Here is a 25,861-nt window from a genome sequence, read left to right on the forward strand (position 1 = left end):
ACAAGAGCAAGATAAAGGCAGAGAATAACATTATTAAATGCTACACCGTATATTTCTGTGTAAGAAAATGAGCACCATTACTCTACCTAAACCAGAAGCCAACACCACAATGATCACAGGAGTTAGGTCAAAATATTGACAAGTTTTAAGTTATAAAATAAAACAAAATGCAGGAGGCAGACTTTCGAATTTTATTTGTTTTAGTGATCTCAAAAATGTATTTCTGGCCCAATGTTTAACACTAACATCTTGTTTTAATAACGTTAAATTGTTCTTCCAGATGACAGAAATCTGAAGAGTATAAAGACAGAAGAAATTAACTAGTTACAGAACAAATTGAAAATAACAAATAAAGCTGGAACCGAATATTGCATTAACATGTGAACACATTTTGTAAAATTTGGTTTATTTGGAAATCACTTATATTTTTGGTTAATTAAGTGACTGTATTATGGTTAATGCAGTCGGATCATCACCGATTAGATCCGAGTTTGATTCCCTGGCAGTGTGAGATGCTCAGCTTCCTGATACCTCTGTTCACCTAGCAGTAAATATTAACCTGGAAATTAGTCAACTGTTGAGGGATGCATCCTGAGGAAGGTCTGTCGCTGGCTTAGGAAGGCCTACACAAGCCTAACAAGCTGCACGTCTCCGACAGTGGGAAACAATGTTATGTTTTTAAACATAATATAATAACACAACCAGCGTGGGAAATTTACTGCTTGTGTGAAACTTGACAACAGTTGTGTGAGGTGAGAATCATACGGCCCAATATGGCGGCCTCGAGTCCTGTTATCCAACCGGAAGATGTGAACAGACTGCGGTATGGACTGGCTGTGACTAAGGCAGGACGAGACGCGCTAGCAAGTGTGTTTATGTGGTCGTACCGGGGCACCTTCCCAGTAGTGACTTACCTCACTCAGGACTTGGGGTACACCAATGCTCAGTACAGGCGTGTCTTCGATGATCACCAGAGGGATAAACTCGAAGCTTCCTCTGACGCGGCAACTTTTGACATCACCCTGTTGTATAAACTCCTGCAACGTGTGTGTGGTCTGGCTGAGATGAATGACCCCACGTGGACCACTCCAGGGCCTCAGGGACCATCACTTGAACACCTCATTTACAGCCTGAAGCAACACCGAAACACGTTGGCCCATGATAATGTGGGAATGTCAGAGCAAGATCTTACGTCAACACTGACGGGGCTCAGTGACTTATTGGCCAAGATGCTGGCTGAGGCCGGCGTCCGGTGTGGGACAAACAGCCAGGATGTGGACTACGTGACCAGAGATGTCACCAAGTATATTGGTGGTCTGCTAGCGAAGGTCCGAGAGCCGCTGGATCCCTCAGATGTGGCGTACTTGCCACAGCTCCGCCAGGAGATTAAGATGTTCAGAAGCCACATCACAGAAGAGGTTAAGCAGATGAGCAAGCAGGAGCTAACTGACGGGTATAAACTGCTGTACCAGATTGTTCCCGCACCCTGGCTCCTCCTCAACATTAACAATAACCCAAGTCTTGCTTATACACGACTGCGACTCCTTGAAGATCCCGTCATAGGGGCAAGACCCTCCCATGCGGCCAAGGGTCAGGATATAAACTATGAAGACATCTTGAGTATGAGACGAGAGGACGGAAGAGTCCCTCAGTGTGTCCTCCTGACGGGGAAAGGTGGTATGGGCAAGACAACTTTACTCAAGCTCATCCTCGAGAAGTGGGTAGAGGACCCTGCTGCCATACGTTACCTGGGCACTGTGGACCTCGTTTTCTATGTACAGTGCAGGGACTCACATCTTAATACCTTCGATGGTCTCCTCCGCCAGTTACTGCCTCAAACACTTAGTGATTCTGACGCTGACTTCCAGCTGTTTAAGGAGATAATCTTGAGCTTAAATATATTAGTCCTGATTGACGGCTACGACGAGGTCAACGACCATTCAGGAAGGCTGGTGAAGGAGCTGTTGCACCTGCCTGGCAAGGATGTGAGGTTGGTGATAACCACACGGCCGGGGTGGGACCATCAACTGTCACAGCTCGTCCCACACACCAGACCTCGCTGCAACATCCTCGTCTTGGGCATCACTCCAGAACGTCGCGTGGAGTTCGCCGAGAGAACCATCAAGGTGCTGGTGGAGGAAGAGAGCCAACGGAGTGACATCATAGGGAGGTTTACCCAGCGGCTGGAGCAGATGAGTCAGTTCCTGGGTGAGTACCTCAACACTCCACTCACCTTGACCTTGTTGGCGCTGCTGTGTGTCGAGGCTCCAGAAGAATTTAACAACCTCACCACAAACAATCAAGTCTACGAGAAGATTCATGACTTCATAACCAGTAAACTGGTGTCCAGACTCACAGACAAACACGTGACCGAACCCAAAGGAAAATGTGACCAGTTTCTGTTGTTCTTTGAAGAGATTAGTTTAAGAGGGATCCAGAGGCAGGAGTACGACCTTTGGCCGGAGACAGAAGCGGAGATTAGGGAGAAGTGTGACACTCTGGGACTGCCGCAGGAGGAGGTCTTGTCCAACTATTTCACAAGAACCAGCTACCGTCGGGGCCTCAATGTGGTGTGGGTGTTTGGCTATTTTCACGCCAGGTACCAGGAGTATTGTGCCAGCAGGAGGCTGGTCGCTCTCTTGTTGAGGGCTGAGCAAGACCGAGGTGATCCAGCATCACACCGTGTGTCAGGGGAAAGGTCTATAATCATTGACCTCTTGGTGGATGTTGTGGTGTGGGTGTTTGGCTATTTTCACGCCAGATACCAGGAGTATTGTGCCAGCAGGGGACTGGTCGATCTCTTGTTGAGGGCTGAGCAAGACCGAGGTGATCCAGCATCACACCGTGTGTCAGAAGAAAGGTCTATAATCATTGACCTCTTGGTGGATGTTGTACGTAAGGAAAAACGCTCCTTGGGAGATCACCTGAAAGGGTCAAAGTTTAATATTATCGACGTGCAAGAAGAGTTTAGGGAGCTCCCCAGATGGCAGAACATTTTAGTCAGCACTACCGGGGTGCTGTGTGCCCGGGGAGTAGAGCATAGGTTCATTACTCACATAATTGACCTGTGCGAGATGGTTACACCTGAGACTGACGAGCTGTTGAAGCATGTAGCAGAGTCCCGCGGGAGTGAGCACGTCATCCAAGCCGTGTGTGAGAAGCTGCGTACAGAACAAGAGTGGGGAATAGAGAGTGTTGACTCGTGTGTTGTCCTGCCGCTTGTTCTTAAGAAGGTGATACCTAAGAACATTTACCTATACATAAACGATACACCCCAACTAAAGCAGTGTTTGTCTACACTGTCAGTGCTGGCAAAAATGAAGGTAACCATATCCTTAGATCTTGACTATAGTTTATACAGCAAAGAGAGAAGTGTTACAACAAAACAATGTTTGGAGAGGCTGACAGCCCCCGGCAGTAAGTGTACCTTAGAGCGGTTTGATGGTGGCTTGTCTGAGGCAGCCATACCCCTCCTGCCTCACACCCTCGAGACCCTCCTCCTGCGCCTCACACTACAGCAACTGCTCGTCCTCATCCGTCACCTGCCTCACCTTCCTCACCTGCAGACTCTTGGTAAATATTTATATTTTCCACCATAATTTTTAGGGTTATTTATTAATACCAAAATTACGCAGAGGGCTTCATTCGTCATGTTTAATATAGTAATTCAAATTTACATTGTTTACATATATGTTTACAACCTTATGGACGAAATATTCCTGATATTGTTTACAAACATAACACCTTAAGGGTGACAAACACCTTATATTGTTTACAAATATATTCATCTTAAGAGCGACAAACACCTTACATTGTTTACAAATATAGTCACCCTAAGGGTGAAAAACACCTGATATTGTTTACAAATATAGTCACCTTAAGGGAGACAACCCCCTTACATTGTTTACAAGTATAGTCACCTTAAGGGTGACAAACTTTCTACTTTGATTACAAATATAGACTTATTAAGGGCGACTACTCCATGAATAATAAATTTTCGAAACATTCCGCTGCTGTATATATTCTTGTGCATAAATAATTTCATGAAGTATTTAGCGACGCCAAACTTTTGGTTCAGATGACTTACCACTTTGACTTTGACTCGTGGTACAGATCTCCTTTCACTGTGACCTAATTCCTGTTCAAGATGACCTTTCACTGTGACCTAATTCCTGTTCAGGATGACCTTTCACTGTAACCTAATTCCTGTTCAGGATGACCTTTCACTGTAACCTAATTCCTGTTCAGGATGACCTTTCACTGTGACCTAATTCCTGTTCAGGATGACCTTTCACTGTAACCTAATTCCTGTTCAGGATGACCTTTCACTGTGACCTAATTCCTGTTCAAGATGACCTTTCACTGTGACCTAATTCCTGTTCAGGATGACCTTTCACTGTGACCTAATTCCTGTTCAGGATGACCTTTCACTGTGACCTAATTCCTGTTCAGGATGACCTTTCACTGTGACCTAATTCCTGTTCAGGATGACCTTTCACTGTGACTTAATTCCTGTTCAAGATGACCTTTCACTGTGACCTAATTCCTGTTCAGGATTACCTTTCACTGTGACCTAATTCCTGTTCAGGATGACCTTTCACTGTGACCTAATTCCTGTTCAAGATCACCTTTCACTGTGACCTAATTCCTGTTCAGGATGACCTTTCACTGTGACCTAATTCCTGTTCAAGATGACCTTTTACTGTGACCTAATTCCTGTTCAAGATGACCTTTCACTGTGATCTAATTCCTGTTCAAGATGACCTTTCACTGTGACCTAAATCCTGTTCAGGATGACCTTTCACTGTGACCTAATTCCTGTTTAAGATGACCTTTCAGTGTGACCTAATTCTTGTTCAAGATGACCTTTCACTGTGACCTAATTCCTGTTCAAGATGACCTTTTACTGTGACCTAATTCCTGTTCAAGATGACCTTTCACTGTGACCTAATTCCTGTTCAAGATGACCTTTCACTATGACCTAAATCCTGTTCAAGATGACCTTTCACTGTGACCTAATTCCTGTCCAAGATGACCTTTCACTGTGACCTAATTCCTGTTTAAGATGACCTTTCACTGTGACCTAATTCCTGTTTAAGATGACCTTTCACTGTGACTTAATTCCTGTGCAAGATGACATTTCACTGTGACCTTGATCCCTTGGTTAATTAGACCTTCCGTAACTTTGATAATTAATTCAGGTGACCCATCTATCCCTGTGACCTTGATACTTGGTCCAGATGACCTTTCACTGTGACCTTGACTTAGTTTATATGACCTTCTAATGAGACTTTGACCATTGATAAAGATGACCTTGACTGAGACCTTGACCATTGATACAGATGACCTTGACCATTGATACAGATGACCTTGACCGTGGCTTTTAAAAGCTATTAATACATAGTTTAGATGCTATTAATACTGTCCAAAATAGGGACTTGTCATCAGGTAATAAACCCAGCAGTAAGGTGAGTGGATGGCTCAGTATGTCTTCTTGTTATATCTTAGAACATACCAGTAACGACCGTGACTGTATCTCAGAGTATGTCTTCAGGCATTGACCTGGACGCCAGGAGCTACGTGGACCCGGACACCCTGGACGACACGGGCTACGTGGACCCGGACACCCTGGACACTCTGCCGTGCCAGGTTAGGATACTCGACCTGACCATCTGGCGGGACCTCACTGATGACGACCCCGCCATAGACTGGTGCTGCCGCCTGGCGGCTCAGCTGTGTCCTCCCTCAAGAGGAGGGTATAGTGACCTGCACTTCTCTTACACGTCACTCACCTGTACGTATTGACTACATTTTAACACGTGAATATCTGTAAATCAGTTGTTTAATTCACAGTGCTTCCAGTGGTTTCAAAAATATTTTTCCATAAAAGTCATGAATTAGAGAACTTATAATGCTTCTTGAGTAACTTTGAGCACCGTTTAGCGACCAAGAATATTCATTAAGCAAGCTTCACTGCTTATAAGATAACACTGATCAATATTTAGCCCAACATTGTCTTGCTTAATACAAGCTAGATTTACTTGATATAAGTTTTCTTTGGCATGAGTGTGTGACATAGACAGGTGTGGGTGGGGAGAGTAGCCAGGTGTGGGCTTTAGTATTCCCTCTCATGTGCAGGTGTGGATGTGGAGAGTAGCCAGGTGTGGGCTTTAGTGTTCCCTCTCATCTACAGGTGTGGGTGGGGAGAGTAGCCAGGTGTGGGCTTCAGTGTTCCCTCTCATGTGCAGGTGTGGGTGGGGAGAGTAGCCAGGTGTGGGCTTTAGTGTTCCCTCTCATGTGCAGGTGTAGGTGGGGAGAGTAGCCATGTGTGGGCTTCCGTGTTCCCTCTCATCTACAGGTGTGGGTCGGGAGAGTAGCCAGGTGTGGGCTTTAGTGTTCCCTCTTATGTGCAGGTGTGGGTCGGGAGAGTAGCCAGGTGTGGGCTTTAGTGTTCCCTCTCATGTGCAGGTGTGGGTCGGGAGAGTAGCCAGGTGTGGGCTTCCGTGTTCCCTCTCATCTACAGGTGTGGGTCGGGAGAGTAGCCAGGTGTGACAACGTTTGTTTTCATGTATTAGCTACGTTATTGTGTGGTTGTAAATAAGTTGCCACAACTTACTGCACAACTTTGGCTAAGCAATTTTGAGACCGTGTCGCAACCTTAAATGTTGCATAAAAATCGTTTTCCTGATTGATGGAATATATTTAAAAAATGTAGAAATATTTTAAAAATATATTTTTACATATACTAGAAATAAAACTGAAGCATAATAAAAGGTAGGTTAAAAATATTTTATTCATTACTTTCACTTAATGGAGAATCCATGGTAGTGGTGGTGGAATTGTTGCTGGGTTATGGTTGGTGGCTGTGGTGGTAGGTTGTGATTGGTGGCAGTGGTGGGTGATGTTTATTGTCGGTGGTAGTGGTTGGTTCTAGTGGTGGTTAATAGTTGTGGTTGGTGGTGGTGGTGGTTGATTGCTGTGGTTGGTAATTGTGGTGGCTGATGGTTGTGATTAGTAGTAGTGGTGGTTAATGTTAATGGTGGTTGAGATTGTGGTGGTTTATGGTATCTGCCTCTGCTCCACTACCCTCCTCCACATCTGCATCACTACCCTTCTCCTCCTCTGCAACACTACCCTCCTCCTCCTCTGCTCTACTACTCTCCTCCACCTCTGCACCACTACCCTCCTCCTCTGTACCACTACCCTCCTCCACCTCTGCACCACTACCCTCCTCCTCCTCTGCACCACTACCCTCCTCCTCCTCTGCACCACATCCTCCTCCTCTGTACCACTACCCTCCTCCTCGGCAGCACCACTACCCACCTCCTCTGAACTACTACCCTCCTCCTCTGATCCACTACCCTCCTTCTCCTCTGTACCACTACCCTCATCCTGCTTTGCACCACTACCCTCCTCCTACTCTGCACCACTACCCCCTCCTCTGCACCACTAGCCTCCTACTCTGCACCACAACCCTCCTCCTCTGCTCCACTACTCTCTTTCTACTCTGCACCAACACTCTCATCCCCCTTTGCTCCACTACCCTCCTCCTCCTCTGCACCACTACCCTCCTCCTCCTCCTCTGCACCACTTCCTTCCCCCTCTGCACCACTACCCCCTCCTCGGCACCACTACTCTCCTCTACCTCCTCCTCCTCTGCACCACTACCCTCCCTCTCCTCCTCTGCATTACTACTCTCCTCCTCTGCACCACTACCCTCCTCCTCTGCACCACTACCCTCCTCCTATGCACCACTACCCTCCTCCTCCTCCTCTGCACCACTACCCTCCTCGTCCTCTGCACCACTACCCTCCTTCTCCTCTGCACCACTACCCTCCTCCTCCTCTGCACCACTATCCTCCTCCACCTCTGCACCACTACCCTCCTCCTGCTCCTCTGCACCACTACCCTCCTCCTCCTCTGCACCACTATCCTCCTCCACCTCAGCACCACTACCCTCCTCGTCTTCTGCACCACTACCCTCCTCCTCTGCACCACTACCCTCCTCCTCTGTACCACTACCCTCCTCCTCCTCCTCTGCCCCACTACCCTCCTCCTCTGCACCACTACCCTCCTCCTCCTCTGCACCACTACCCTCCTCCTCCTCTGCACCACTACCCTCCTCCTCCTTTGCACCACTACCCTCCTCTTCTGCACCACTACCCTCCTCCTCCTCTGCACCACTACCCTCCTCCTCCTCTGCACCACTACCCTCCTCCTGCTCTGCACCACTACCCTCCTCCTCCTCTGCACCACTACCCTCCTCCTCCTCTGCACCACTACCCTCCTCCTCCTCCGCACCACTACCCTCCTCCTCCTCCGCACCACTACCCTCCTTCTCCTCCTCTGCACCACTACCCTCCTCCTGCTCTGCACCACTACCCTCCTCCTGCTCTGCACCACTACCCTCCTCCTGCTCTGCACCACTACCCTCCTCCTCCTCTGCACCACTACCCTCCTCCTCCTCTGCACCACTACCCTCCTCCTCCTCCGCACCACTACCCTCCTCCTCCTCCACACTACTACCCTCCTCCTCCTCCGCACCACTACCCTCCTTCTCCTCCCCTGCACCACTAACCTCCTCCTCCTCCGCAACATTACCATCCTCCTCCTCCGCACCACTACCCTCCTCCTCCTCTGCACCACTACCCTCCTCCTCCTCCACACCACTAGCCTCCTCCTCCTCTGCACCACTACCCTCCTCCTCCTCTGCACCACTACCATCCTCCTCCTCTGCACCACTACCCTCCTCCTCCTCTGCAACACTACCCTCCTCTGCACCACCACCCTCCTCCTCCTCTGCACCACTACCCTCCTCCTCTGCATTTCTACCCTCCTCTGCACCACTACACTCCTCTTTCCTCTGCACCACTACCCTCCTCCTCCTCTGCACCAGTACCCTCCTCCTCCGCACCACTACCCTCCTCCTCCTCTGTACCACTACCGTCCTCCTCCTCTGCACCACTACCATCCTCCTCCTCTGCACCATTACCCTCCTCCTCCTCTGCACCTCTACCCTCCTCCTCTGCACCACTACCCTCCTCCTCCTCTGCACCACTATCCTCCTCCTCCTCTGCACCACTACCCTCATCCTCTGCACCACTACCCTCTACTTCCTATGCACCACTGCCCCTCCTCTGCACCACTACCCTCCTCCTCTGCACCACTACTCTCCCCCTCCTCTGCACCACTGCCTTCCTCCTCCTCTGCATCGCTACCCTCCTCCTCCTCTACACCACTACCCTCCTCCTCCTCCTCCTCCTCTGCACCACTACCCTCTTCTTCTGCACCACTACCCTCCTCCTCCTCTGCAGCACTACCCTCCTCCTCCTCCTCCTCCTCTGCACCACTAATCTCCTCCTCTGCACCACTACCCTCCTCCTCTGCACCACTACCCTCCTCCTCTGCACCACTACTCTCCTCCTTCTCCCCCTCAGCACCACTACCCTCCTCCTCCTTTGCGCCACTACCTTCCTCCTCCTATGCACCACTACCCTCCTCCTCTGCACCACAACCCTCATCCTCCTCTACACCACTACCCTCCTACTCCTCTGCACCACTACCCTCCTCCTCTGCACCATTACCCTTTTCCTCCTCTGCATCACTACCCTCCTCCTCCTCCTCTGCACCACTACCCTCCTCGTCTGCCCCAGTACCCTCCTCCTCTGCACCACTACCCTTTTTCTCCTCTGCATCACAACCCTCCTTCTCCTCCTCCTCTGCACCACTAATCTCCTCCTCCTCTGCCCCACTACCCTCCTCCTCTGCACCACTACCTTCCTCCTCCTCTGCACCACTGCCCTCCTCCTCCTCTGCACCACTACCCTCCTCCTCTGCCCCACTACCCTCCTCCTCTGCACCACTACCCTCCTCCTCCTCCTCCGCACCACTACCCTCCTTCTCTTCACCACTACCTTCCTCCTCCTTTGCACCACTTCCCTCCTCCTCTGCACCACTACCCTCTTCCTCCTATGCATCACTACCCTCCTCCTCTGCACCACTACCCTCCTCCTCCTCCGCACCACTACCATCCTCCTCCTCTGCACCACTACACTTCTTCTCCTCTGCACCACTACCTTCCTCCTCCTCTGCACCACTACCCTCCTCCTCCTCCTCCGCACCACTACCCTCCTCCTCCTCTTCACCACTACCCTCCTCCTGCTCTGCACCACTACCCTCCTTCTGCTCTGCACCACTACCCTCCTCCTCCTCTACACCACTACCCTCCTCCTCCTCTGCACCACTATTCTCCTCCTCCTCCGCACCACTACCCTCCTCCTCCTCTGCACCACTACCCTCCTTCTCCTCCTCTGCACCACTACCCTCCTCCTCCTCCGCACCATTACCATCCTCCTCCTCCGCACCACTACATTCCTCCTCCTCTGCACCACTACCCTCCTTCTCCTCCTCTGCACCACTACCCTCCTCCTCCTCTGCACCACTACCATCCTCCTCCTCTGCACCACTACCCTCCTCCTCCTCTGCACCACTACCCTCCTCTTCTGCACCACCACCCTCCTCCTCCTCTGCACCACTACCCTCCTCCTCTGCATCACTACCCTCCTCCTCTGCACCACTACAATCCTCCTCCTCTGCACGACTACCCTCCTCCTCCTCTGCATCACTACCCTCTTCCTCCTCTGCACCACTAACCTCCTACTCTGCACCACTACTCTCCTCCTCCTCTGCACCACTACTCTTCTCCTCCTCTGCACCACTACCCTCCTCCTCCTCCTCTGCACCACTACCATCCTCCTCCTCTGCACCACTACCCTCCTCCTCCTCTGCACCACTACCTTCCTCCTCTGCACCACCACCCTCCTCCTCCTCTGCACCACTACCCTCCTCCTCTGCATCACTACCCTCCTCCTCTGCAAGACTACACTTCTCTTTCCTCTGCACCACTACCCTCCTCCTATGCATCACTACCCTCCTCCTCTGCAGCACTAGCCTCCTCCTCCTCTGCACCACTACCCTCCTCCTCCTCTGTACCACTACCCTCCTCCTCCTCTGCACCACTACCCTCCTCCTCCTCTACACCACTACCCTCCTCTTCTGCACCACTACCCTCCTCCTCCTCCTCTGCACCACTACCCTCCTCCTCTGCACCACTACCCTACTCCTCTGCACCACTACCCTCCTCCTCCTCTGCACCACTACCCTCCTCCTCCTCCTCTGCACCACTACCCTCCTCCTCCTCTGCACCACTACCCTCCTCCTCTGCACCACTACTCTCCTCCTCCTCTGCACCACTACTCTCCTCCTCCTCTGCACCACTACCCTCCTCTTCCTCTGCACCACTACCCTCCTCCTCTGCACCACTACCCTCCTCCTCCTCTGCACCACTATCCTCCTCCTCTGAACCACTACCCTCCTCCTCCTCTGCACCACTACCCTCCTCCTCTGCACCACTACTCTCCTCCTCCTCTGCACCACTACCCTCCTCCTCTGCACCACTACCCTCTTCCTCCTCTGCACAACTACCCTCCTCCTCTGCACCACTACCCTCCTCCTCTGCACCACTACCCTCCTCCTCCTCTGCACCACTACCCTCCTACTCCTCTGCACCACTGCCCTCCTCTTCTGCACCACTACCCTCCTCCTCCTCTGCAGCACTAGCCTCCTCCTCTGCACCACTACCCTCCTCCTCCTCTGCACCACTACCCTCCTCCTCCTCTGCACCACTACCCTCCTCTTCTGCACCACTACCCTCCTCCTCCTCTGCACCACTACCCTCCTCCTCCTCTGCACCACTACCCTCCTCCTCCTCTACACCACTACCCTCCTCTTCTGCACCACTACCCTCCTCTTCCTCCTCTGCACCACTACCCTCCTCCTCCTCAGCACCACTACCCTCCCCCTCCTCTGCACCACTACCCTTCTCCTCCTCTGCACTACTACCCTCCTCCTCCTCTTCACCACTACCCTCCTCCTCCTCTGCACTACTACCCTCCTCCTCCTCTGCACCACCACCCTCCTCCTCTTCTGCACCACTACCCTCCTCCTCCTCTGCACCACTACGCTCCTCCTCTGTACCACTACCCTCCTCCTCCTCTGCACCACTACCATCCTCCTCCTCTGCACGACTACCCTCCTCCTCCTCTGCATCACTACCCTCTTCCTCCTCTGCACCACTAACCTCCTACTCTGCACCACTACTCTCCTCCTCCTCTGCACCACTACTCTTCTCCTCCTCTGCACCACTACCCTCCTCCTCCTCCTCTGCACCACTACCCTCCTCCTCTGCACCACTACCCTCCTCTTCCTCTGCACCACTATCCTCCTCCTCCTCTGCACCACTACCCTCATCCTCTGCACCACTACCCTCTTCCTCCTCTGCACCACTAACCTCCTCCTCTGCACCACTGCCTCTCCTCCTCTGCACCACTACCCTCTTCCTCTGCACCACTACCCTCCCCCTCCTCTGCACCAATGCCCTCCTCCTCCTCTGCACCGCTACCCTCCTCCTCCTCTACACCACTACCCTCCTCCTCCTCCTCCTCTGCACCACTACCCTCCTCTTCTGCACCACTACCCTACTCTTCTGCACCATTACCCTCCTCCTCCTCTGCAGCACTACCATCCTCCTCCTCCTCTGCACCACTAATCTCCTCCTCCTCTGCACCACTACCCTCCTCCTCTGCACCACTACCCTCATCCTCCTCTGCACCACTAGTCTCCTCCTCAGCACCACTACCCTCCTCCTCCTCTGCGCCACTACCTTCCTCCTCCTCTGCACCACTACCCTCCTACTCCTCTGCACCACTACCCTCCTCCTCTGCACCATTACCCTTTTCCTCCTCTGCATCACTACCCTCCTCCTCCTTCTCTGCACCACTACCCTCCTCCTCTGCCCCACTACCCTCCTCCTCTGCACCACTACCCTCCTCCTCTGCACCACAACCCTTATCCTCCTCTGCACCACAACCCTTATCCTCCTCTGCACCACTACCCTCCTCCTCCTCTGTACCACTACCGTCCTCCTCTGCACCACTACCCTTTTCCTCATCTGCATCACTACCCTCCTCCTCCTCCTCCTCTGCACCACTAATCTCCTCCTTCTCTGCCCCAGTACCCTCCTCCTCTGCACCAGTACCCTCCTCCTCCTCTGCACCACTACCCTCCTCCTCTGCACCACTACCCTCCTCCTCTGCCCCACTACCCTCCTCCTCTTCACTACTACCCTCCTCCTCCTTTGCACCACTTCCCTCCTCCTCTGCACCACTACCCTCTTCCTCCAATGCATCACTACCCTCCTCCTCTGCACCACTACCCTCCTCCTCCTCCGCACCACTACCATCCTCCTCCTCTGCACCACTACCCTCCTTCTCATCTGCACCACTTCCCTCCTCCTCCTCTGCACCACTACCCTCCTCCTCCTCTGCACCACTACCCTCCTACTCCTCTGCATCACTACCCTCCTCCTCTGCACCATTACCCTTTTCCTCCTCTGCATCACTACCCTCCTCCTCCTTCTCTGCACCACTACCCTCCTCCTCTGCCCCACTACCCTCCTCCTCTGCACCACTACCCTCCTCCTCTGCACCACAACCCTTATCCTCCTCTGCACCACAACCCTTATCCTCCTCTGCACCACTACCCTCCTCCTCCTCTGTACCACTACCGTCCTCCTCTGCACCACTACCCTTTTCCTCCTCTGCATCACTACCCTCCTCCTCCTCCTCTGCACCACTAATCTCCTCCTTCTCTGCCCCAGTACCCTCCTCCTCTGCACCAGTACCCTCCTCCTCCTCTGCACCACTACCCTCCTCCTCTGCACCACTACCCTCCTCCTCTGCCCCACTACCCTCCTCCTCTTCACTACTACCCTCCTCCTCCTTTGCACCACTTCCCTCCTCCTCTGCACCACTACCCTCTTCCTCCAATGCATCACTACCCTCCTCCTCTGCACCACTACCCTCCTCCTCCTCCGCACCACTACCATCCTCCTCCTCTGCACCACTACCCTCCTTCTCATCTGCACCACTTCCCTCCTCCTCCTCTGCACCACTACCCTCCTCCTCCTCTGCACCACTACCCTCCTCCTCCTCCTCCGCACCACTACCCTCCTCCTCCTCTGCACCACTACCTTCCTCCTGCTCTGCACCACTACCTTCCTACTGCTCTGCACCACTACCCTTCTCCTCCTCTGCACCACTACCCTCCTCCTCCTCTGCACCACTACCCTCCTCCTCCTCCGCACCACTACCCTCCTCCTCCTCCTCTGCACCACTACCCTCCTCCTCCTCTGCACCACTACCCACCTCCTCCTTTGCATCAATACCCTCCTCCTCCTCCTCTGCACCACTACCCTCCTCCTCCTCTGCACCACTACCCTCCTCCTCCTCTGCACCACTACCCTCCTCCTCCTCCTCCGCACCATTACCATCCTCCTCCGCCGCACCACTACCCTCCTCCTCCTCTGCACCACTACCCTCCTCCTCCTCCGCACCACTACCCTCCTCCTCCTCTGCACCACTACCCTCCTCCTCCTCTGCACCACTACCATCCTCCTCCTCTGCACCACTACCCTCCTCCTCCTCTGCACCACTACCCTCCTCCTCTGCACCACTACCCTCCTCCTCTTTGCACCACTATCCTCCTCCTCCTCTGCACCACTACCCTCATCCTCTGCACCACTACCCTCTTCTTCCTCTGCACCACTAACCTCCTCCTCTGCACCACTGCCCCTCCTCCTCTGCACCACTACCCTCCTCCTCTGCACCACTACCCTGCCCCTCCTCTGCACCACTGCCCTCCTCCTCCTCTGCACCGCTACCCTCCTCCTCCTTTACACCACAACCCTCTGTGGGATATTTGGGCTTGATTCTGATTAATTAATAATTAAAGTAGTAAATTAAATTACGAAGGACCACCCGCTTTTAAAGTAAAGAGGGAAACTGAGAATTTCTGATCATTAAATAATTCCTAGATGAAACCAGTAACTATGGATATAACTAGAAAGCATGATCATAAGATTAATTAATGGGCTGTATTATTAAAAGAAACAAAGCCTCAAACACCTACATTGGGGGGTTATTACTGGAGGTAAGTACGTCCAGGAATCAGTGTGGTTCGTTCACTAATTCAATTAATAATAATCTAATCCTATAAAATAATGCTGAATATAATATCATTCACATAAAGAAGAATATGAATATGAGCATAATAATGAGTTACAGTAAATCACACATTAATATCAAAACATTCTGAATAAATCAAATTGCAAAGGAATGGATAAAAAGGAAATAAATCTTAGCTTGAAGCAGATTCCTTTAGATAACCATAGAAGTCCTCTTAATCTCGAGATTCGGTACACTGACGAATGGTACGGTTCAACATGGAGAAGGCAGCATGAGGAATTCTTCTCTCGGGCTGCAAGATAAATAACTACCAGTAGCAATTGATTTAACTACTCAATTTATATTCAAAAATGTTAAGATTTACAGATGAAATGCTAATCACCTGTTATTAGGTGTTATCACGCTTTGTAACGAACAATCACCCTGCTATTATCAGACCTGTAAATGATGCATCAAATAAAGGAGTACTTAGCTGTGGGCACTGTATAAGTATTAAGATTGCCGTATTTTCGCATCCCAGGCACCGGTGAATCTATCCTGGATAGTGACGCGCTTCAAGTTGGCTGATCACGTGTCGTCAGGAACCAAATCAAGGGGTCCCTTATTTAACACCAGCACTAGTTGAAGATATTATCTGCAAGGTCATTCACGCCTCACAGTGGCGGCTTTCATCTGAGGATGGATAACACCTGTCCTATTTGCTGGACAATGGCGTCTTTTATGAGTACGGTAAGCGCAGCTTTGCCTCCTTTCGGCTCTGCACGTGTCCGCGTACTGAGGAGGATGGCGTCCCTCCAACCCACGCCGAGTCGACGTTCATAACACAAATTATTGTCTCAAACATTAATATTTCTCGCATTCGCGCTTGAAACTTTAAAGACTGGACGGGTTTATTATTTAGAGGAACAAATTATTAATGTTTACTAATTTAAGAATAGTAAATATATAAGGGAGAGGAATTAATGTCTCCCCATGGCATTCATTGATGACGTTAACTCTATCGCGAGGTAGACGCTATGATTCTAACGCTCTATTCGGCCTTTAGTTAGAGAACAATTCGTCTGCAATCAGTTGTCATACAGAATGCTTTAATTATGGAGAATCGTATTTAATTCTCACACAAATTGGATATAATGTGTTTACTGTAAGGAAATCTGACGCAATACTGGCGTCAGGTGACATGAGAATTCTAGCCTACTGCACAGATGAATTATTAGTACATGAGAATTCTACGAGTTGTTAATTTTACTTACTACAATAGTTAGTATGGTTAGTAATAAGTAATGAGAATACAACAATGTTGTATTCGGTGTTGGAAATATCCAACATAACTCCGGGGGGCGGATTCTAGGGTCGCAGTGTACTGTGTCGTACTGACCTATCCCGAAGTGGTATTAAGATTAATACATTAGTATGTTAATATGTTAGTATGTTAGTACACACATAACGAACGTCCCGGACTTATCAAGGACTTACAAGAATTAGAGTCTTGCTATTTACATGTCAACTGAAACATGTTGTTTGTAGCCTACACAATATTTATAGAATTCAACTCTCCCAATTTAAACTAACAGAATCTACGGTGATGCGATATCTTGGGTCATAGTGACGTGTAATGTTTCGTTACGTGATATCACATCGTAGTATCATCACAGTTTTCTTAGTGGGAAATGAAGGAAATTATTCTTCTTCAGAGTTATAATAGGCTCGCAAATTCCGTCTACATTGTTGAGCTGCAGCTCTAGTGAGACGGTTGCTTGGAGGAACAAATTCATTGTCCTCTGAAATTACTGGGGAAACTGGATCTGACTGATATTCTTGTTCAGTCAATTCTAGGGGAACCAGCTTCTCTAAAGTTTTTAGAGTAGTGTTGCCTCTGCATAAGACTTTAACTACTCTTAGGACACCTTGTCGATCTGGGTGAATGGTGACAATTTTTCCTATAGGCCACTCGGACCTTGGTCCATCACTGTCGACTAGTACAAGGTCTCCTGGCGTTAATTGTACCTTATTGTAAGGACTCGAAGCTCCGTAGTGGTACTCTCGTAGAGCTGTGAGGTACTCTCTAGTCCACACCTCATTCCACCTGTTAATAACTCTAGAAAGATGCTGGTAGCTTTCCACCAAGTCTCCTCTGGTCACATGGGACGGGTCTACAGGGTCCTCTTCGGCTAAAGGGATGAGAGGGCTCTGTAGACCTCCATGGATCAAGTGAGAGGGGCTCAGTGGTTCTCTCTGGGTGTAATCATCAGACAGGTAGGTGATCGGGCGGTTATTGACTCGCGCCTCGATTTCCACAACAATAGTTTGGAGTTCTGAGTAACTGACCTTTTGTCGGTGTAAAGTTTTCCTTAGACACCTTTTGACTGTGCCTACCATTCGCTCATAGAACCCACCTTGCCAAGGGGCTCTTGGTGCTATGAATTTCCAGTGACATTGTCTTCTTTGTAAGACTGATTGCACTTCAGGGTGGTTCCAGACTTCTCGCAAACAACTTTCTCCTGCCACAAAATTAGATCCGTTGTCTGATATCATTAATCTAGGACATGATCGACGGGCAGCAAATCTGCGGAAAGCTTGAATGAAAGCTTCAGCACTCATGTCTGGGGTAACCTCTAAGTGCACGCCTCTGGTTGTAGCACAGGTAAAGAGACAAATGTACGCCTTCACTGGTATATTATCAGGGTTACCAGTGAGGAGTAAGGCTCCTGTATAATCAACTCCAGTGGTTTCGAATGGACGAAGATGAACCACTCGCTCTTCTGGGAGTGGGGGAGGTCCTGGGTAAGGACAGACTCTAGCGTCGTATCTCTTACAGATTACACAAGATTTAATAATGGTCTTAACAGTCTGACGACCTTGAGGAAGCCAGTATTTTTGTCTAAGGTCGGTGAGAGTATCTAAAACTCCACCATGTAGAGTACCATATTGATGGTGATGTAAGACAAGAAGTTTAGTTATGATGTGGTGGCGAGGTAAAAGGATTGGGTTCTTAGTGTCTAAGTCAATCTTTGCATGTAGCAAACGTCCTCCACATCGTAGTATGTTATGAGTGTTGACATCGTACCAGATGCCCAGACACTTAGTGAGTTTATCCGGAAGATTCTCAAATTCGTTTCCGTAAGTCTCTTGCTGCGCCCGCTTAATCCAATAGTGAACAGGATTGGGAAATTGGTGTCGAATTCCTACTTTAGAGAGGAAATCAAACACGTGAGCAGTCACTCGTAACAATTTGCTTAAGTTGGAATAATGATGAGGATTAATGGCTAATGTTCGCTGAGGCTCGGGGTCCTTCATAGGAGTGGTGATTCTGGTCACTATGACTTGTGGCTTTTGTTTGGGCCACTGACCACCAACAAGCCATGAAGGTCCATTGAACCACAGCGAAGACTTGACAAGTTGTTTTAATGTCAATCCTCTTGATAAATAATCTGCAGGATTGTCCTTAGTAGGGACATGTCTCAACTTATAACCTGCGGATAAATCATGAATCTCCCTGACGCGATTACTGACGTAAGGAGTTTTGTTGTTATTGTTTCTTACCCATTGTAAGACTGCCTCGTTGTCTGACCACACTACAATCTCACCAAAGTGGATTCTACTGAGTGTCTTTGCCAGGCAATGGGCCAACCTTACTCCCACTAGCAATGCAGTCAACTCCATCTGAGGTAAGGATCTCCTTTTGATGGGAGCAACTCTTGCTTTTGATGTGAGTAAAATTGATTGAGCACTGTTAACTAAATAGGCTGCTGCGCCATATGCTTTGCCAGAGGCATCGCAGAAAACGTGCAAATTGGTGGGTAAGTTTGGTCCTGAAGCATTACGTGGAAATTTCAAAACACCTAACTGATTAAAATCCGTTGAGAGTATTTGCCATTTGGCTTGTAACTCACTTGATAACGGATCATCCCATCCCATATGTTGTTGCCAGCACTCCTGCATTAGGAGTTTGCCCCTTATTAATATAGGACTAAGTAGGCCTAAAGGGTCAAATGGTTGACTGACAAATGAGAGCAGTGTTCTCATGGTAAGGGTTGAGTTATCAGTTTGCACTGACTTGACATTCATCTCGTCAGTGTTGGTGTTCCATTCAACGCCTAGAACCTTTAATTTACTGGGTACCTGATAATCGGGAAATTCTTTCTCGATTAACTGGTTAAGCAGTTTATTATTTGAGGCCCATGACTGTAGAGGCATATTGGCTCCTAACAGTTCACGGTTAGCCTCATGGTAGATTTCTACCAGATCAGCTTGATCATTAGTTGTCCCCTGGAAATTGTCGACATACAAGTTGTCGCTAATGGTTGCCTTATAAGGGCTGTCTGATTTCTTCAAATGCGTGTCTAATGTTGCTTGCAAAAGAAACGGTGAGGACGTAGCACCAAATAATACAGAGGCAAACCTATAGGTGATTATTTCACTGTTAGGATCCAGTGGATCCTTGAACCAGAGGAATTTTGTGTAGTCACGATCTTCCTCCTGCAATCCTACTCGGAGAAAGGCTTTGCTGATGTCAGCAGTATAGGCAAAAATGCCTGTGCGAAATCGTAACAGCACGTCATGTAGCCTTTGTGTTAGGCTAGGTCCCGTTTGGAGACATTCATTTAAAGACACACTGTTAGGCTTTACTTTAGCACTGCAGTTAAAGACAATACGAATAGGTGTTGTCAGTGAGTCTTTCACCATGGCATGGTGAGGTAAATAATGACCTGTTTTTCGGTCATCGTGTTCAACAACTTCAATAAACTTATTGTTAAGTTGTTGTTGGATAAGTTGGTGATACATGGTTAGTTTGTCTGGCTGCTTCTGCAATCGTGTTAATTGAGACTGCAATTGTGAGGCTGCCATAAAATAATTCACTGGAAGTTGTGGATGATCTAACTTCCATGGAAGTCTTACCCAGTATTGTTTATTTGAGTAGACAACGGTATCCAGATATTGCTGGTAAGTCCATGTATCATCAGGACTTGGTTGCTCAGGGATGATGCCTAACGTATCTAAATCCCACAAACGATGTATTGGTGGGTCAGACTCAATGTCCTCGGCTATTTCCCTGAAGCGTAGGGGTGACTGCTCTAAGCCTAGTCACGCCACAATTACATTATTGGTTTGTTGGTTTGTGGGCGCTGGACCTTGTCTGAAAAGCACGGGTCCTGTGAGCAATTTGCCACCTGCGGACGACAACAAATTCATACCATGTTGCCTAGTGCATCCAGTGATAAACTTGTAATAATGATCCGCGCCTATTAATATTCCAATATCTCTGAGGTAATCGGAATTTATTTTATGATCCGCTAGCCTCATGTGGTTTCGCTTAAGGTGTCTCGCAGTGCGAGCTAATCCTGTGACCTGCAGGTCCGTAGGAATCTTATCCACTACCACCGCATGGATTGGGCTAGCAGAGGATCCTAGTCTAACTAGTAATTTAACTACCTTGTAGTCACGCGGTCCACTATTTGATAGGAAACCAGAAATGTTTAACTTCACACTTTTGGTAGGTTTTAAATTTAAATCATCTACCAACTGTTGTGTGATGAAGGTTTTTTGGGAACCTTGGTCAAAGAGACCTCTACTGTTAATTCTAGATCTTCGGTTTATTAATTTAAGCTGAGCGGTAGGCAAGGTAGTACTATTGCCTGACTCAGTAGCAAGTACATTCACTTCGTGATGTACTTTACAATATTGCACTGCAGTAGAATTAGTAAAATTCTCTCCAGTGGTCAGAGTTGGTGTAGGAGATTTCCTACATAAGGCGTAGTGGTGTACACCTTGGTTACAACGGTTGCAAGTACGTAGTGGTACTGCACATTTCTTGGGATCATGAGAACCCATACATTTAGTGCATTTGTGCAATTCCTGTAACCTTTTAACTCTAGCATTATACGTAGGATAAGCAGAACATTGGTAAGTGGTGTGTTCCTGATTGCAGAACAGACACTTTCTCTGATTAATAGACTTAGTCTCTTTAGTAGACAAGTCATTGGTTATCTCTGAAGGAGATACTGAATAGGTACCTACATTTCCACTTCTTTTCCTGGTGGATGGAGTAGGTTTGGATTTATATTTATTAGACTTACTTGGAGTCTGTTTAGGTTTGACTGAAATATCAGTATTAATTGGTTTGGACTCAGGTTTAATTCTGTCATGAGTCTTTAACCTATTAACTGTGATCCTCAACCCCTCGAAAATCTGATCGAGAGTAAGAAACTCAGTATTATAATGTGAGCAGGGCTCTGTCAAGACGTTTCGAGGTAATTTCCTCTGTAACAATAGCTTGATAGACCATTCAGAACTAGGTATATTAACCTTGGTACCTAAGGCCTTTACTAGAGACTCTACTTCTAGTCTGAAGCTTTGAAGTGACTCTGGTCTACTGTTTGGTGCATTCAGATCTAGCAATTGATAATAAAGGGTAGCTATACTTAACTCTTTGTTGCAATAGTTCAACTTCAGGAGTTTTATAGCTTCCTCATAATTACTCTCATTAAGAGTAAGGTTATGTATGACCTTTTTAGCCTCTCCTGTGAGAAGACTGAGTAGGTATGAAAATTTAGAAACTTTGTCTAGAGACTGTTTCTTATGGATGTGAACTTCAAAGGAAGTCCAAAAATTATCCCAATTTTCTGTATCTAATCCTGAAAAGGTGGGCAAGTCTAGAGTAGGTAAACGAACCTCGGGTAAGTGATTATGGAAGTGAGACCCAGTGTTGCTGGTATTGGATCCAGACTGTTTGGCTAATTTAGATAGCCTGAAAATTTTATCATGAGTCTCCTCTTCATATTGGGAGATGTCGGTTACTATTTGACTTACTTCATCAGGATCAGTTTCTACAGCATTTAACAGATCAAGATAAGATTGACCTGCAGTTCTGACTTGATCAAATTTCAGATCAGCCAATCTAACTGTTGACTCTAAGTGATAAGAGTCAATGGGATTATCTTTAGTTAAATCATCAGCCTTATTAATTAATCTGGTCAAGTGACCTTTAAGGCCAATGTAGGTTCTCCTCAATTGTTCAGGAGTAGCCATGTTGGGCTTAGGTTTAAACTTCACAGTGTTAGTATATGTATTACTAATGAAGCTTGGGTACTTGTTCATTAGTGAACAGGTAACATTAATTGTAGCCTAATTTAAGGTGACTACTTGATATTTTACCTCACTTGAGGTTGAATGTACCTACCTACCTAACAACAAATAGCTAGATATTTTGTGTACTGTCTGAACTCCACCACTAGTTCTCGTCTGGTTAGCTCATCCTTATCACCATCAGAGTTAATGGAGATAATCCAGCAATACACAAAATAGATACACAAAATAATGCATACAAGAGAAATATTATGGAGACACTCCAATCAGAGTTATCTCAAAATTTATCCCACCCTATAGAGGGTCAGCACAAATAATATAATACACAACACTGACTAGTTTTAGATCTAGTAATAATTCCTAACTAAGAACTATAAATTATTTAGTCTGGGCTTGTACCAAATTCAGCACAATCTCAGCCTAAATTCTACCTAATAACATGGGTAAAGATTATTGTGGTGCAATAAGGTAAATATAGTTGTGCTGTATTTTTGGTTTTTTGGTTTTATAAGAGTGCTCTTGCACACACAGGTGAACAATTATGTACAGTTAAGTTTGGCTTGCTAGCCACAGCCTTTTGTGATGGTTGATGGTGTTAATTAACTTGTCAACCACATGCAACCTAGATTCCCCTGACAAATGTACACCGTCTCTGGTCAGGTTCTGTCTGTAAGGTCTGGCTGTAAATTGGATATATGTGGCATCCAATCTCACTCGTTTTTTCAGCCTGAAATTTATGTACTTAGCAGCTCTCAGGTAGTATTCCGGAGTTACTCCCCAACGATTATCTTGGCTTGGTTGGCGAGGTTCCACTAATGTGAATACTACTGATTCACTGATGAGCTTGAAAGAAGAAATTATGTTTTTGAGGTGTTTGATCCCCTCGGCTGGATGACGAGTGGGGTGGATGTCATTGCCACCTAAGTATATAATGGTTAGATGGTGAGGCCACTCTAACGCAGGTGTTAGGGTGGTGTTGTTGTAAAAGTTATGAGCTGTTGCTCCTGGTGACCTAAAGATTCTCACCTCGGTGTGAGGTATAGGTCTAAGTGTTGTGGGTAATTGGCTATAACCCACTAAAGCCACTTTATACATGAGGTAAAAGTAGCAATATGTTAGTGTGATCTAGGCTAACTAATGTGTTACAATGTTAGTTGACACAATTAATTAAATAGTTAGTCTAGCTTCTATCACACAAGGATTAGCTATTAATGGTTAATATTTTAATTATAAATTTAATGCCTATCCGGTTCGAAGGACCATAATGTGGGATATTTGGGCTTGATTCTGATTAATTAATAATTAAAGTAGTAAATTAAATTACGAAGGACCACCCGCTTTTAAAGTAAAGAGGGAAACTGAGAATTTCTGATCATTAAATAATTCCTAGATGAAACCAGTAACTATGGATATAACTAGAAAGCATGATCATAAGATTAATTAATGGGCTGTATTATTAAAAGAAACAAAGCCTCAAACACCTACATTGGGGGGTTATTACTGGAGGTAAGTACGTCCAGGAATCAGTGTGGTTCGTTCACTAATTCAATTAATAATAATCTAATCCTATAAAATAATGCTGAATATAATATCATTCACATAAAGAAGAATATGAATATGAGCATAATAATGAGTTACAGTAAATCACACATTAATATCAAAACATTCTGAATAAATCAAATTGCAAAGGAATGGATAAAAAGGAAATAAATCTTAGCTTGAAGCAGATTCCTTTAGATAACCATAGAAGTCCTCTTAATCTCCAGATTCGGTACACTGACGAATGGTACGGTTCAACATGGAGAAGGCAGCATGAGGAATTCTTCTCTCGGGCTGCAAGATAAATAACTACCAGTAGCAATTGATTTAACTACTCAATTTATATTAAAAAATGTTAAGATTTACAGATGAAATGCTAATCACCTGTTATTAGGTGTTATCACGCTTTGTAACGAACAATCACCCTGCTATTATCAGACCTGTAAATGATGCATCAAATAAAGGAGTACTTAGCTGTGGGCACTGTATAAGTATTAAGATTGCCGTATTTTCGCATCCCAGGCTCCGGTGAACCTATCCTGGATAGTGATGCGCTTCAAGTTGGCTGATCACGTGTCGTCAGGAACCAAATCAAGGGTCCCTTATTTAACACCAGCACTAGTTGAAGATATTATCTGCAAGGTCATTCACGCCTCACAGTGGCGGCTTTCATCTGAGGATGGATAACACCTGTCCAATTTGCTGGACAATGGCGTCTTTTATGAGTACGGTAAGCGCAGCTTTGCCTCCTTTCGGCTCTGCACGTGTCCGCGTACTGAGGAGGATGGCGTCCCTCCAACCCACGCCGAGTCGACGTTCATAACACAAATTATTGTCTCGAACATTAATATTTCTCGCATTCGCGCTTGAAACTTTAAAGACTGGACGGGTTTATTATTTAGAGAAACAAATTATTATTATTTACTAATTTAGGAATAGTAAATATATAAGGGAGAGGAATTAATGTCTCCCCATGGCATTCATTGATGACGTTAACTCTATCGCGAGGTAGACGCTATGATTCTAACACTCTATTCGGCCTTTAGTTAGAGAACAATTCGTCTGCAATCAGTTGTCATACAGAATGCTTTAATTATGGAGAATCGTATTTAATTCTCACACAAATTGGATATAATGTGTTTACTGTAAGGAAACCTGACGCAATACTGGCGTCAGGTGACGTGAGAATTCTAGCCAACTGCACAGATGAATTATTAGTACATGAGAATTCTACGAGTTGTTAATTTTACTTACTACAATAGTTAGTATGGTTAGTAATAAGTAATGAGAATACAACAATGTTGTATTCGGTGTTGGAAATATCCAACACCCTCCTCCTCCTCCTCCTCCGCTGCACCACTAACCTCTTCTTCTGAACCACTACCCTCCTCCTCCTCTGCAGCACTACCCTCCTCCTCCTCCTCCTCCTCTGCACCAGTAATCTCCTCCTCCTCTGCACCACTACCCTCCTCCTCTGCACCACTTCCTTCCTCCTCCTCTGCACCACTACTCTCCTCCTTCTCCTCCTCAGCACCACTACCCTCCTCCTCCTCTGCGCCACTACCTTCCTCCTCCTCTGCACCACCACCCTCCTCCTCTGCACCACAACCCTCATCCTCCTCTGCACCACTACCCTCCTACTCCTCTGCACCACTACCCTCCTCCTCTGCACCATTACCCTTTTCCTCCTCTGCATCACTACCCTCCACCTCCTCCTCTGCACCACTACCCTCCTCCTCAGCCCCACTTCCTTCCTCCTCTGCACTACTACCCTCCTCCTCTGCACCACAACCCTTATCCTCCTCTGCATCACAACCCTTATCCTCCTCTGCACCACAACCCTTATCCTCCTCTGCACCACTACCCTCCTCCTCCTCTGCACCACTACCGTCCTCCTCTGCACCACTACCCTTTTTCTCCTCTGCATCACTACCCTCCTCCTCCTCTGCACCACTAATCTCCTCCTCCTCTGCCCCACTACCCTCCTCCTCTGCACCACTACCCTCCTCCTCCTCTGCCCCACTACCCTCCTCCTCTGCACCACTACCCTCCTCCTCCTCCTCCGCACCACTACCCTCCTCCTCTTCACCACTACCCTCCTCCTCTGCACCACTACCCTCCTCCTCCTCCTCCGCACCACTACCCTCCTCCTC

The 25,861-nt window shown here is 47.8% G+C and overlaps 1 protein-coding gene across 1 annotated transcript in view; it reads left to right on the forward strand.

Moving 5' to 3' along the window:
- The first annotated feature begins 280 nt into the window (after positions 1 to 280).
- LOC138350622 (uncharacterized) overlaps positions 281 to 25,861 on the forward strand; it is a 53,170-nt gene continuing 27,589 nt past the window's right edge. The window contains exons 1-2 of the mRNA XM_069301660.1: positions 281 to 3,573; positions 5,555 to 5,794. Of these exons, the coding sequence (XP_069157761.1) occupies positions 774 to 3,573; positions 5,555 to 5,794 (3,040 nt within the window). The 5' untranslated portion in view covers positions 281 to 773. The remainder of the gene's footprint in view (positions 3,574 to 5,554; positions 5,795 to 25,861) is intronic.

This window comes from Procambarus clarkii, chromosome 46 (genome assembly GCF_040958095.1).
Source record: "Procambarus clarkii isolate CNS0578487 chromosome 46, FALCON_Pclarkii_2.0, whole genome shotgun sequence".
Taxonomy (NCBI): Eukaryota; Metazoa; Arthropoda; class Malacostraca; order Decapoda; family Cambaridae; genus Procambarus; species Procambarus clarkii.